General features: G+C 35.9%; 1 protein-coding gene across 1 annotated transcript; it reads left to right on the top strand.

Moving 5' to 3' along the window:
* Positions 1-3183, top strand: LOC133323055 (ubiquitin-like-conjugating enzyme ATG3). The gene is made up of 5 exons (XM_061532012.1): positions 1-76; positions 258-393; positions 453-643; positions 2504-2827; positions 2902-3183. The coding sequence occupies exons 1-5, from the start codon at positions 5-7 to the stop codon at positions 3181-3183; spliced, it is 1005 nt and encodes a 334-aa protein (XP_061387996.1). The 5' UTR covers positions 1-4.
* The last annotated feature ends 12242 nt before the right edge of the window (positions 3184-15425 follow it).

Genomic DNA, 15425 nt, shown 5'->3' with positions numbered 1-15425 from the left:
AAACATGCAAAGTGTTTTAAATACCGTTAAGGGGACCGCTCTCAATGTTGCCGAATATCTGACACCAGTTTTAAAGGTAACAAAAAATTGTAGACCAAAAAGAAAATGCATCGGGGAGGGGGTGGTTGGCTGGCTTGATTGGCCACAATTACTAACTTGGCCAGAGGACACTCCAATCAACCCACCCAGCAGCGATGAGTCATAAGCAACTTTGTTTTTTTAACTCCAATGTTTTTCTTTTCTTCCTCCTTAACTAGGAATCGAAATTCCGTGAAACCGGAGTCTTAACACCCGAAGAATTTGTAGCAGCCGGTGATCATTTGGTCCATCATTGTCCAACATGGCAATGGGCGGCCGGTGATGAGAATAAAACAAAATCATATTTACCTAAAGGTTGGTCCCCAACAACTTTTTTTTGGATTTTGTTGTTGTATTGTTGTTTTTGTTTGCAGATAAACAATTCTTGATTACCCGCAATGTACCCTGCTATCGCCGTTGCAAACAAATGGAATATGTTGGCGAAGAAACGGTTGTTGAGGAAGAGGGAGGTGATGGTGGCTGGGTGGAAACGCATCAAATGAATGAAGATGGCACCAAAGCGGAATTAGATGAAAAAATCTGTGAATTGACACTGGATGATAGGGTATGAACGGAACCTTTGAAAGGCTTCCTAAGAGAGGTGGTTTATCAATCAGAAGAAATTCTCTATCCCTTAGAAGACCGTAGAAGGTCTCCGAATAGGCCTACGAAAAGGTTCTTTATTCCATAGAATTCCTCTGAAGAGGTCATCTATGCCATAAAAGGCCTCCGAAGAGATTATCTATCCAATAGAAGGCCTCCGAATAGGTCTTATATCCCATAGAACCCTCCAAAGGGGTCTTCTATACCATAGAAGGGCTCCAAAGAGGTCCTCTATTAAATAGAAAGCCTCCGAATAGGTCTTATATTCCATTGAAGGCCTCTGAAGAGGTCTTCTATACCATAGAAGGCCGCGAAGAGCTCTTCTATACCATACAAGGCCTTCGAAGATGTTTTCTTTAACATAGAAGGCTTCCGAAAAGGTTGTCTATTGAATAGAAGACTTCCAAAGGGGTCTTCTATACCATAGAAGGGCTCCAAAGAGGTCCTCTATTAAATAGAAAGCCTCCGAATAGGTCTTATATTCCATTGAAGGCCTCTGAAGAGGTCTTTGAAGGCCGCGATCTATACCATAGAAGGCCTTCGAAGAGGTTTTTTTAACATAGGAGGCTTCCGAAAAGGTTGTCTATTGAATAGAAGACTTCCAAAGAGTTCCCATATCCAATAGAAGACCACCGAATCTGTCTTCGATACCATAGAAGGCCGCCGCAGAGGTCCTCTATTCCATAGGAGGCCTCTGAAGAGGTCATCTATACGATAGAAGCCCTATGAAGAGGTGCTCTATCATAGAAAAATTTTTGATTTTCTATAAAAAACAATTGATTTTTTATAGAAAAAATCTATTTTTTCTATAGCAGCAAATATTCGGTTCGAAAAAAAAAATACTTTCCAAAAATATTTCTCAAAAAATTTGCAGAAGTATCCTGATTGCAGTAGTAGAATGAATTATAAATATCAATACGGTACAGAGAGTCCTCGTCACTAGAACATATGGGAAATTTATATTTAGACCGATCCGTTCCGAAATATTCATCTAAAAATCAACATAACATTACCCTCAAATTTCTGTATTCTGAGAATTTTTGGTACATTTTTTTACCGAATTGTCTCTAGTTTCATATTTTGAATTCTCATTGGCTAACAAATCCTGCTACCAAAAATTATCAACATCCGGTCCACGTTTTGATATAGCTCCCATATAAGGGTACCCCGAAATTTTCGATATTTTGCGAATATCAAACCAGTTTTTTTTAATATTTTGAGTTCTAATTGGGTGACAAAATTTCCTACGAAAAATGATGAATATCGGTCCATGTTTTGCTATAGGTCCCATATAATTTTAACCTGAAAATTCTATATTCTGTGGATTTTGGGCACGTTTTTCAACCGAATTGTTTCAAATTTGATATTTTGTGTTCGCATGGGGTGATAAATCTTCCTACCAAAAATTATCCATATTGATCCACGTTTTGGTGTAGGTCCCATATAAAGTTACCCTAAAATTTCGGTATTTTGAGGATTTTGGACACGTTTTTCAATCGAATAAGTTGCAGTTTGTTATTTTGGGTTCTCATTGGGTGACAAATCTCCTTACCAAAAATTATCAATATCGGTCCACGTTTTGGTATAAGTCCCATACTAGGTCACCCTAAATATTCGATATTTTAGGGATTTTGGGCATATTTTCCAACCGAATTGTTTCAAATTTGCTATTTTGCGTTCGCATAAGGTGTCAAATCTCGCTACCAAAAATTATCCATATAGGTCCACGTTTTGGTCTAGGTCCCATATAAAGTTATCGATATTCTAGGGATTTTATTTAACTTTTCTATATTGAAAAAAAAAAAATCGATTTTTCTTCTAGGACGAAATGCAAACCCCCGACAATGAACAACCCGGCAATATGGACGATATTGATGGCAATGGGGCAGAGGCTGACGACGACGATGATGACGAAGCTTTAGATATGGATGAGTTTGAGGAAAGCGGCATGCTGGATCTAGTAGATCCCGCAGTGGCCACTGTACGCAAAGCTGAAAAACCTGAAGCCGCCAATAGCAGTGAGGCTGGCGCTGCGGCCTCGATTGACACGCAAGATTCGGTGCTGCATACCCGTACCTATGATCTGCACATAACCTATGATAAATATTATCAGACACCACGTCTATGGGTGGTGGGCTATGATGAGGTAAGGGGAGATATTTAAAAAAAAAAAAAAAAAATTATGGCGTTTGATTAAATTTTCTCTCTCTCTCTCTTTAGAATCGTAAACCCCTAACCGTTGAACAAATGTACGAAGATGTCTCACAGGATCATGCCAAAAAGACTGTCACCATGGAATCCCATCCACATTTGCCGGGGCCAAATATGGCCTCGGTGCATCCTTGTCGTCATGCCGATATCATGAAGAAAATCATCCAAACCGTTGAGGAGGGTGGCGGCGAATTGGGTGTGCATTTATATTTGATAATTTTCTTGAAATTTGTACAAACGGTTATACCAACCATTGAATATGATTTTACACAAAATTTCAATTTGTCTTAAGGAGGGGAAGTGAACCAATCAAGCAACCACAACCCAACTACCACCCAACCATTCTCATCCTTAAAAATCCTTCTTCATCATGATATTAGCTAGTTGTGGCTTTAAATTTAATTTTTTTTTTTTACCAAGCATACATTTTGCCATATAAATAATAGATTTTATTTTTTGTAAAAAAAAACAAAAGCTTTGTATAGATTTTTTTATTTTTGTTGTAACGTAAATTATTTTTATTTTATCATTTTTTTAAATATACATAAAATTTTCTAATTCATAATTTATTTGTAATTATGAGCTTCATTATATTGATGTGTGTATGTAATGTATTTATGCTTTAAGAAATAAACTATTTCTAGATAATAATCTGATCTGGTGGCTTTTGTTTGGGGTGTAAATGGGAGTTGACCTTTATATGGAGGCTATACCCGAAACCTTGGCTGATATTTATAATTTTTGCGAACTCAAAATATCGAATTATAGCTGATTCGCTTGAAAAACGTCCCAAAAATCCTCAAAATATCGAAAAATGTGGTAACTTTATATGGAAGCTATACCAAAACGTGGACCGATATTGATCATTTTTGTTAGGGAGATTTGTTAGCTACTGAAAAGACAAAATATCAAATTATAGCCAATTCGGATAAATATCGTGCCCAAATTACCGAATATTGGAGGTAATGTTATATGGGACCTATAACAAAATGTGGACCAATATTCATAATTTTTGGTAGGAAGATTTGTTACTTAATGCGAACTCAAAACATCGAATTATAGCTAATTCGGTTGAAAAACATCCCCAAAATACTCAAAGTATCGAAAATTAAGGGTAACTTTATATGGGGCCTATACCGAAAGGTGAACCAATATTGATAGTTTTTGGTAGGAAGATTTGTTACCCAATGAGAACCCAATATAACAAATTACAACGTATTCGGTTTAAAAACGTGCCCAATATCCTCAAAATATCGAAATTTGAGGGTAATTTTATATGGGACCATGACTAAAACGTGGACCGATAAGGCTAATTTTTGGTAGGAAGATTTATTACCCAATGCGAAACCAAAATATCAAATTTGAAACAATTCGGTTGGAAAATGTGCCCAAAATCCCTAAAATATCGAATATTGAGGGTATCCTTAAATTGGGCTTATACCAAAACGTGGACCAATATTCATAATTTTTGGTATGAAGATTTGTTACTTAATGCGAACGAAATTTCGAAATATAGCTAATTCGGTTAAAAAACGTGCTCAAAATCCTCAAAAAACGAAATTTTAGGTTAACATTACATGGGGTATATAACAAATCGTGGACCGATATTGCTAATTTTTAGTAGAGACATGTTTCACCTAATGAGAACCCAAAATATTGGTTTATGGTCTATTCGGTTCAAATACGTGCCCAAAATCCTCAAAATATCGAAAACTGAAGGTAACTTTATATGGGGCCTTGACCAAAACGTGGACCGATATGGATAATTTTTGGTAGCAAGATTTTTCACTTAATGCGAACGTAAAATATCAAATTTGAAACAATTAAGTTGAAAAATGTGCCCAAAGTCCTTCAAATATCGAATATTGAGGGTGCCTTTATATGGAAGCAATAGCAGAACGTGGACCGGTATTGCTAATTTTGAAGGGAGGTTTGTCACCCAATGAGAACCCAAAATAACAAATTACAACTTATTCGGCTTAAAAAAGTGCCCAATATCCTCAAAATATCGAAATTTGAGGGTAACTTTACATGGGGCCTATACCGTAACGTGGACCAAAATTCATCATTTTTGGTAGGGAGTTTTGTCATCCAATGAGAACCCAATATAACAAAATACAACTTATTTGGTTGAAAAACGTGCCCAAAATCCTGAAAATATCTAAAAATGAGGGTAACTTTATATGGAAGCTATACCAAACCGTGGACCAATATTCATAATTTTTGGAATGAACATTTGCCATCTAATGTGATCGTAAAATATCAAATTGCAGAATAATCGGTTGAAAAACATGTCTCAAATCCCAAAAAAAATGGAATATTTAGGGTGACTTTATATGGATGCTAAATCAGAACGTGGACCGGTATTGTTAATTTTTGGTAAGGAGATTTGTCACCCAATGAGAACCCAATATAACAAATTACAACTTATTCGGCTGAAAAACGTGCCCAATATCCTCAAAATATCGAAAATTTGAGGGTACCCTTATATGGGAGCTATAACAAAACGTGGCCTGATATGGATAATTTTTGGTAGAAAGATTTGACACCTTGTGCGAACGCAAAATATCAAACTAGAGACAATTCCTTTGAAAATCGTGAACAAAATCCACAGAATGCCGAAATTTGAGGGTACAGTTATATAGAGACTATACCAAAAAATGAGCCGAAGTTGATAATTTTTGGTAGGAAGAATTAACACCTAAAGAGAATCCAGAATATGAAATTACAGCCAATTCGGTTGACAAACAGGTGTGAAATCCTTAAAATATCGAAAATTCGAGCTTATACCAAAACGTGGACCGATATTGATAATTTTTGGTAAGGAGATTGGTCACCTTAGGCTAGCGCAAAATATCGAACTAGACACAATTCGGTTGAAAACGTGCTCAAAATCCTCAGAATGGGGCCTATACCAAAATATGGACCGATAGTAATTATTTTTGTTTAGAAGATTTAACACCCAAAGATAATCCAGAATATCAAATTATAGCCAATTTGGTTGAAAAACTTGCTTCGAAAAATATCGAAAAATTAGGGGTACCCTCGTATGGGACCTACACCAAAATGAGGATCAATGATCCACATTCCATGTTTGTCCTAACTATAAATTTCCCATATGGTCTAGTGACGAGGACTCTGTGCATCGTATTGATATTTATAATTCATTTTACTACTGCAATCAGGACACCTCTGCAAATTTTTTCAGAATTATTTTTGGAAAATCATTTTCGTTCGATCAAAAAAAAAAAAATGCTGTTGAATATTTTTCCAGTTTTTTATAGTGATAGTGCTTTTTAATACTTGACCCCTGTAAACTTCTTGTCGTAACATCAACAAATAATTGCGCCAAAAAATTTACGTCTATCTCCAAAATTTAAATTCAAATCCAAATGTGTGTGTGTTCCGACGTGCGTCCGTGTCCGCTTATTACGAAATACCGCAAAGTTCTGCACTGCATTGGCCGCCAGTGCCAGACTCATAACAAACACAAACTCTGGACACACATGTGAAAATAGTAGTAGTTCTCCCAAATGCTCCCAAAAAAAATACGCTCGTGACAATGCTGCTTTAGGAGGTGACTGAAAAGGTTTGCCTGCCAGCTCACGATGACAACAGCAGAAAACAAATTCTCATTTCAATGTTATTTAGAGTAGAGGTTTTCAAATGGAAATTGCATCTCAATCTCTTCTAAAAAAAAAATGGGAGGAAAAAATACGACCACCACCATTGTTGTCCGCTCAATATCTTAAAAATTTCTAAAATGTCAAAACTCTTCGGTGGCGGCAGGCCAAGCGGGATTCTCACACACACACCAATGTGTGCTTAGGTAAATTTACAGTTCTTTTCCCTTATCAAACGTCGAGAACGAACAACAACAAAAAACAACTGCAGGGGTCATCTACAAACATTCTCTTCCTCATAATGAGATACGACCAAGCCGAACTGTTTTGGCAGAGAGGTAGCGAGAGAGAGAGGTAGAGGGTAACTGACAAAGAGTTTTCTATTGAGATGAGAACAACAAAAAAAGAAAACGGAGAAAAAGGAAGGAGGAGGATAGAGTTCGTAATGTTCATTTAATAGTAATGCGGAAAGCCACAGATCCGCACAACTAGAAGCATGTGTTGCCGAACCAGCAGACTATAATAATTGATGTTTTTCTTGTTCTGGAAATGTTTTTGTCTAGGTCCCAAGAAATACAGCCGATGTGTTTAAAGCTTTCGAAAACCATTAAATGTGTCGGAACTGTTATAGGGGGGCCTTGTCAAAACAAGGGGACCTATTTTAGAAACTATCTTTTCAGTTGATCTTTTCTCCCCTAAGAAACCGAGATGGCAAATTTCAGTTGGAAAATTTGTCCAGGACCTTGAAAATCCTTCAAAAGTGCCGGACATATAATCATGGATATGTGTTTTGTTTGAAGAATCCGATTGTTTAAATATAACAGATGCTCAGTAGGGGGTAATTTAGGTCATCATTGAGTGACAAAAGTTCGTAGCAACAAAAATTATTAACAACATAAATGTAAAAAAATCAGGTTTTCCCATATGCTCTAGTGACGAGGACATCTGATATTGGTTTTTAATTATGTATAGGTTAGGTTAAAGAATGTCCACGCACCAGGTTTTTAACAGTTGATTTTACTCGGCTACCCTTGGTCCATTGTGTTCATGCTGAATACCTGAAAAGGTAACAAAAATTGGGAGGAGTGATTAGATGTTATAGCTTACCCATTATAAGTATTTTTATGGAATTGATTCCGCAGAAGAATTTCAGAGAATTGCTCCATTATATCCACCAAACAGCCGATGCTATTTGTTACTTGAAACTTAACCAGGGGTTTAGGATTCGCGTTCGGGTTTTTGGCACGTTCTTTCAACCGAACTTATTTGAATTTGATATTGGGGTCGAGTAGTGACCAATGACTTTCACTGATCCTACCATCAGGGTCAGCTTTGTCAATGACGGTTACTCTCTGGTCCTGTGGAACAATCCGTCGATATGTCGATTCTTTAGCAGCAGTTTTTAAAGGTTGCTTTCCACTAGGTCCCACTTTTGTCTTCGCTTCTGTTTAAGCTACTAAAGCCGCCATTGGAGCAGATTCTTAAGCAGGCTTGTCAATAGGTCCGATTTTCGTCTTCCCGATGACAGCCTTCCCACTATCCCTCCAGACATCTACGGCTGGTTGCGATTTCTCCGTCAATCTCATCCTCTTCATTGCTATTGGCAATCATCCCACGCGCGTTAAGATAATGATCTTAAGATGATGGTCGAGTAGTGACCAATGACTTTCACTGATCCTACCATCAGGGTTAGCTTTGTCAATTACGGCTACTCTCTGGTCATTTGGTACCATCCGCCGAGATGTCGTTTGGAGCAGATCCCTAAGATTCCTGAGAAGACTTGTCAATTGGTCAGATTTTCATGTTCCCGATGAGAGGCTTCCCACCATCCTTCCAGGCCTCTACTGGAACATGCGTAAATGCCAGAAATGGCACTCTGTACACCAAACAACACATGTTACTCGCTTACGTCGATGACATCGACATGATTGGTCGAACATTGAAAGCGGTAACAACCACCTTTGAACAAATTGAGAAGGAGTCTGCCAAAGTGGGTCTGGCAGTAAACGGCGAGAAGACCAAGCTGATGCTATCAACGCGCAAGACGTCCAGTAGACTCGAACCAACTGTGGAACTTGAGAACTACAGCTTCGAGGTAGTCAAAGATTATATATACCTCGGTACCGCCATAAATAAAACGAATGACATCAGTTTTGAAATTCGAAGAAGGATAGTGATGGCCAACCGATGCTACTATGGTCTGACCAAAAAACTCAAAAGCAAGACCACCTCCCGCCAGACCAAACTCACACTCTACAAGACGCTGATACTACCCCTTTCTGTTATATGGATCTGAAGCAAGGGTACTTACGCAAGGGTATTGAGCTGCAGCGACTACGTTGGCTAGGTCATGTGGTGAGAATGGATGCAGAAGGCATATAAAAGCGAACCAGCTGAGGGTTCACGCAGAAAGGGAAGGCCAAGAATACGTTGGAAAGATCAAGTCGAAGGCAACATCGACGCGCCTGGAAACCTTTTCTAAGCTCGGCTTATGGAACGAAAGTTCTGTCACAAGCCAGCTATGTAAGTAAGTAAGGAACGACTTAGTCTTCATGACGCTGGGTATAACAAATTCAAGTCCGGTGAAATTCTCCATTTTTATTTATTTTCTTCCTAAATTCCGTAATAATTTTCTTCTCCTTGAAACCATGAAATGAATAAACCTGACGAAGTTTAAAGTTATCCTTCATATAAATACAATAATTTTTCCCATATGGTCTAGTGACGAAGACATCAATTTTTATTATTTAAAACGAACTTCTAGTTAATAAGGAAGTTGGATCGACTTGGTATACAAAACTCAATCCTGGTAAAATGCTATATATTTTATTTTATTTTTCCTAAATTCCGTAATAATTTTATCCTCTCCTTGAAGAACCTGACAAAGTATGTAGAAAGTCTGAGTTTGACTTGTTTAGAAAATTGGTTTTCCTTTGAAAAATAAAATAATTTTTTCCCATATAGTCTAGTGACAAAGATATCCGATTATTTTTAAATTAAGGGGGATCCGTGTAATGTTCTATTTTTATTTCTTAAATTTACGAAATGGATAAACCTTACGAAGTTTATAGAAAGTGTGAGTTTGACATGTTTTGAAAAGTTGTCTTCCTTTGAAAAATAAAAATAATTTTTCCCATATGGTTTAGTGACAAAGACAACCTTTTTTAGAACGAACTTCTAGATAATAAGGAAGTTGAATCGACTTATTCTCAAAAAAATACATGGTTTGCTTCATGATGCTGAGTATACAAAATTCGATCCAGTCGAAATGATAGAAAAACCAGTAAGGAAAGTTCAAAAGTCGGACTGGGCCGACATTATAATACCCTTTGGGTACATACAAGAGATGCTCATATGTACAATATCCTTTAGATAGAATAGACATATCATCTTTGGAGGACCATGGAAATGGAATTTAACGAATTTTACTGCGTGAAGTTGTAGATATTTGGACTAAATTAACTAAATTAAACAACCAATACAGATACAATCTGAAATCTATGAAAAATATAATGTCAATCATCGAGCAACATATGTATAAGATCTATATATAAATGGACGTCGTTGAGCAACCGTGGCATCCACCATTTGGTATGCTGCAGCACTATGCGCTATCCAAAATTTATCTCGACTTGGTACGCTGTGCACTTATTCTTCCTAAGCGGACAAACTTTAGTTATTTGGTACATCATTTTGATGAAATCGGATGAAAATATATTTGGAAGCTATGTTTAAACTAGAAACGTCTTCAATCCAATACCCTATGCAATATGTCATGTAAAGCGAACAGATATAGGCTCCTCCATTTACACCATTTGCATAAAATCGGACTAAAGTATATATGGGAGCTATTTCGTGAATATAGAACAGGCATATATATGGGAGCTATTGGGAGTTTAGTGCACCATTTACCTAAAATCGGACGAAGCTATATATGAGAGCTATATCTAAGTCTGAACCGATTTTCTCCAATTTTAATAGGGTTCGTCCTTGGGCCAAATAGGTGACATGCACCAAATTTCATCCAAATCGAATCACAAATGCGACTTGTACTTTGTTCACAAAAATACATGGACAGACGGACATGCATGAATCGACTCCAAAAGTGATTCTATGTATATTTTCTAAAAAGGAACCATGGGTCTGTCTTGATTCCTTTTGCCTGTTACAAGGATATGCCCAAAGACATAATACCCTGTACCACAGTGTGGTGAAGGGTATACAAATATTTTATGTGCTTTATTTACGTGCTCTTTTGAAATCACGAAATGGATAAACCTTTGAATAATAAACATATTTTTATCCCATATGGTCTAGTGACGAAGACATCCGATTTTTTGTTATTTTTTCGGTATTGAAAGTTTTATATATTTTGTAAAATATCCGTAAATTCGTTAGAACGAATTTTTTTCTTCCCAAACTCCTTAAGAATTTTTTCTCCTCCGCCATCTGCAAAATTTGTGTGGTATATAAGTATCCAAAGAATCCTCAAATTTATTTCAGCATTTTTTCCTTTATTTCTATTAACTCCAATTATCCATTTATTAATTTTGCCATATTTGCTCGATGTTTCAATTGCGACTACATGTTGCAAATGTGCCAATAATTATGTGCGTCTGTGGAGCTGTGTATGACCGCTGCCGCCGGCTAACAATATCCAACAAGCACTTTAAATTGGCTATTCATTTGGAAGTTTTGTTGAATTGTCTTTTATTTTTCTCTAAAAACAAATCAAATCACAAATATAACCTCTCACACTCTCCTCTCCCCACAAAAAAGAAAACAAATAACAAATCAAAAAGTAGCATTAACGGTACATGCATGCATGCAGTCATCTCTCATTACAAAGATGATAACATAATCTCACAACAATTCAAACTACAAATTGGATTTTTTTTTTGTATTTTTGACAATTCAGTTTCTCCAAATTGCAATTTTTCTCCCTCCTTCACAAATAGAACGAACACCTCCTCTCTGTTGTCACATATATTTTAGGGAAGGAGAAGAGATTGTTACAGAACAACAACAACGAAAAAATCATAACAGAGAGGACATCGAGATGGTGGGGACTCCAATTTGTAAAAGGTAAACAAAATTCGGAATATGGGTATTTATTTCCAGCTTTTGAACTCTCGTTAAATGTTCAACGAGAGTTCAAACCTTAAATAATTTTCTAGAATTTCTCTATATTCTCCCTCTCCTTGCCTCTAATATGGTCGAATTTTTCCCTTTTAAAATATTTCCATTTTCTCGTTGTTATTATTGTAAGCCAAAAACAACAAGAAAAAAACAACGTGGCTTGCTATCATCCTCTTCTCATCAGTAAATTGTGTTTTTGTGTTCTTCTTCCAACATTCATGTTAATTTCACCAACAACAACGCAAACACAATTCACATTCATTTCTATTCCCCCACCACCACCATCGTCTCTGTCGTTGTATTCTCTTTTCGTAACACGAGGCCATCATCATCATACATACTAAAATAAATGCTCACGAACTCATTTACCCAACGAAAAGAAGGGAAAACAGCAACAACAGCAATAACAACGAGCTGCTCACACAATGAATGACTGTACCTCTTTTTTGTCGGGGCTGACTGACTGCCTGGTTTTGCTGAGTTGTGTTGTCTGCCTCGGCCATAAATGACGTTGGTTTGCTTACTCATGTGAGAGGGTGTGTGTGTATGTGTGAGTGCGTGTGTTCGTTCGTTGATATGTGAGTATCGTGTGTGTGCGAGAACATCTTACTCCCATTTGTTAATATCAAAGGAAAACAATAACAACACAAAAACGAACTAATAATAAAGGCAATCCCGCAAAGCAGAGTGTGAATACTTTGTATACAATGATGTCAATGTTATTGGTGGGAAAAAACGCTAAAATATTTAAAATCGCCAAAATAATAAAGGAACTTAAAAAATCACCAAAAAAATAAAAAAGCAAAAGAATTGAAAAATAAAATAATAATTAAAATCGCTAAAAATTAAAAACACAAAAAATAAAAATCGCTAAAAAATAAAAATTCGAAAAAGGAAAAATTGTGAATAATAAAGATCACAAAAAAAAATTTCCAAAATAATATGAAAAAAATAAAAATCGGCAGAATTTAAAATCGCCAAAACAATAAAAAAACGCAAAAAATAAAAATCGCCAAAATATATAAAAAAGCAAAAATATTAGAAAAATACAGTCAACGACCGGTATAACAAATGATATATTGTCAGGTCCATTCGTCATAGCGAAAAATTCGTTATATCGCGAAAACAAAAATGTTAATCCACTTTTTAATGGATTTCTAACAAAAATATATATTAATTAATTTAGTGTAAAAAGTCGACTATTTTGCTCATTCGTTATATACCGAATTCATTAAACTGGGCATTCGTTATACCGGGCGTCGAAAATCGCCAAAAATAAAAATCTCAAATTGATAGGGAAAAACGACAAAATAAAAACTAAAATTGGAAATAAACTAAAATCGTGAAAAATAAAAATCGCCAAAACAATAAAAAACGCAAAAAATAATATATTTTAAAATAAAATGTAGAAAACGCCAAAAATTAAAAAATCGCGCAAAAAAAGCAAAATCGTGGAAAAAATCACAAAAAAAAAATAAAAGCGCAAAAAATATTAAAAATCTCTTTTTTGAAAATATGTAATAACGATTTTGTGTCTACACCAAATGCTGTGTAATAATATTAAATGTATGTTTTCTTAAAGAGATCACCCCTTGAAGATGCAATTTTATAATTGCGAAATATTGGGAAATCTTTGAATAAATAAACTAATTTAAAAAAAGACCTCAAGCTCAAATAATCTCATTATATATATAAAAAATAAAAAAATTCATACAATAATTTCTAAAAAATACGCGCCTCGTCAGGTTGCACAAATTATTTGCCAAAAATCGGTGATTTCTTCCAGAGCATTAACTACTTTCGACATGAAATTTAAAATCGAAGAATTTTTGTAATTAAAAAAAGTTGATTTGTTTTTATAGATTTGATTTTTAAAATCTAAACAAAAAATCACTGCAATGAATGAAAACAAAATATGCTTAATTTTCTTTTTTTTTTCCAACAAAAATTATTTTTTCATTCAAAAAAAGGTTAAGTTATTTTTTCCAAAAAAAAAAAATAAATTAACTAGAGAACTAATAATCGCCAAGTTGACATCACTGATATTCATTAATGTGCGCTATTTGGAAAAAAAACGTACTTTTTTCTTTCCCCAAAACCCCCTAGAAAAAAATCACCACATTGTCATTACTGTTTCACTTTGCCTTCTTATGGGAAAATCAAGCTCGCACACAGCCAGACAGGCCAGTTCAACAACAAAACACCGTTCTCATACAAAAACACACAACCGCACACTCATTTCGTGTACTCATGCAAACCCCCCATATAAATAAGGCAAACTTATGCAAGAGACGCATGGTGGTGGAGGAAAACAAGCAAGCAAGGAATGCTCTTTATGTATTTTGTGTACTCTTGTTGTTATTTTACGTCTTCTTCTGCTTCTTCTCCAAGTCGTGTACACGTCTCTCAACCGTTTTGGCACTGTTGTTATGCTGCTTCTTCTTCTTTGCCTTCGTGTACACGTCTCTCGTATGTGGCCTGTGTGCTCTGCTCTGTTGTTGCTTTTGTTTTTCCCCTTCGTTGTGTTGTGCCGCTGTATGCTCTGCTATCGCTTCTCTGCCATTAACCAATAGGTCTGTCTGTGTGTGTGTGTGTTTGTGCTCGCCTCTGACGACTTTTCAGGGATTTTTTGAAAAACTCAATTTTTAGTAGAAATTGTTCATCGTTGGCGAGAAGTTGTGAGCGCAAAGTTTACGAAAATACCAAATCGAGCAGGCAATATTTTGCTCCCACAGAGTGATGAGATAAATATTCTGTGTTTTTTGGTGTCTCCTACTGTTGATGGTAATCATCATCATCCTCAGAAAGAAAAAATAGAAACACTGAAGCATTTCAATGAGTGCAGAAGAGTAGAGTGTGTGTGTATGTGTGTTGGAGATTTGTTGGTTCTGAAAAAGATAGTAGATTTTTGTGTGGTGCTCATGAGAATAATAATCGAAAAAAAGAAACAAATTTTTGAACCTAATTTCTTTGCTTTTGGAGAAGTGCATAATAAAATCTGATTACCAGTAGCCGAAGAAGCAGCAGAGAAAAAAAGCGGGAAAAAGTCTCCCCAAAAAGAATTTAATTTAAAGAATGGAGGATTCCAGTTGGAAGAACTATAGAAATAAAAGAAATTAAATGCCAAGCTTTGAATACCCCACTGTGTGTGTGTTTCCAAGAAATATATAAAAAAATGTCCCCCCTTCAAGTTTTAACATCTATATAATATTTTTTGGTTTGTTAATTTTATTCATTATCTAAAAAAACGACAGCAAGCGCGCCTTTACTACCAGTCGTCGTCTTTTTTGTTGTTGTTGATTTTTTATTCCACTGTGCGCGCAATACTGCTTCTAGAAACAACAATCCAAACAGCCAACCAGCAAAAAAAACTTGAACAGTTTTGTTGTTGTTTGCTTTAATGTATTGTTTTTTTTTCTGTTAGCCACAAGTGTAAATATACGGCTCCCCAACCTCCCCACACTTACTCCCCACCAACCAACAACAAAACACCATTAACACAACAGAGCCACACACACATGTAGCATACACAGACAAGCAGTGGCGGCATCAATACTCTCCCTGAAGGAAATGTGGGGTGTTGTATCGCCTTTGTCTACTATTGTGGCGACATGTCTCCATATTTTCTACAACTTGTCTACATATCATGTAATAAGAAGAAGCATTTGTTATGTTAACAACCAACTGAGCATGGTTATGCTTCTTCTTTTTTTCTTTAATATATTTATAATTAAAGAAAAAAAAGTTGGCGGCAATAGACAGATATTTTGT

Source organism: Musca vetustissima, unplaced genomic scaffold (assembly GCF_032173495.1).
Source record: "Musca vetustissima isolate MV318-11 ecotype Yass unplaced genomic scaffold, APGP_CSIRO_Mvet_v1 utg26469, whole genome shotgun sequence".
Taxonomy (NCBI): domain Eukaryota; kingdom Metazoa; phylum Arthropoda; class Insecta; order Diptera; family Muscidae; genus Musca; species Musca vetustissima.
Note: the sequence above shows the minus strand (reverse complement) of the source record. Positions and strands in the feature narration are given on the sequence as shown.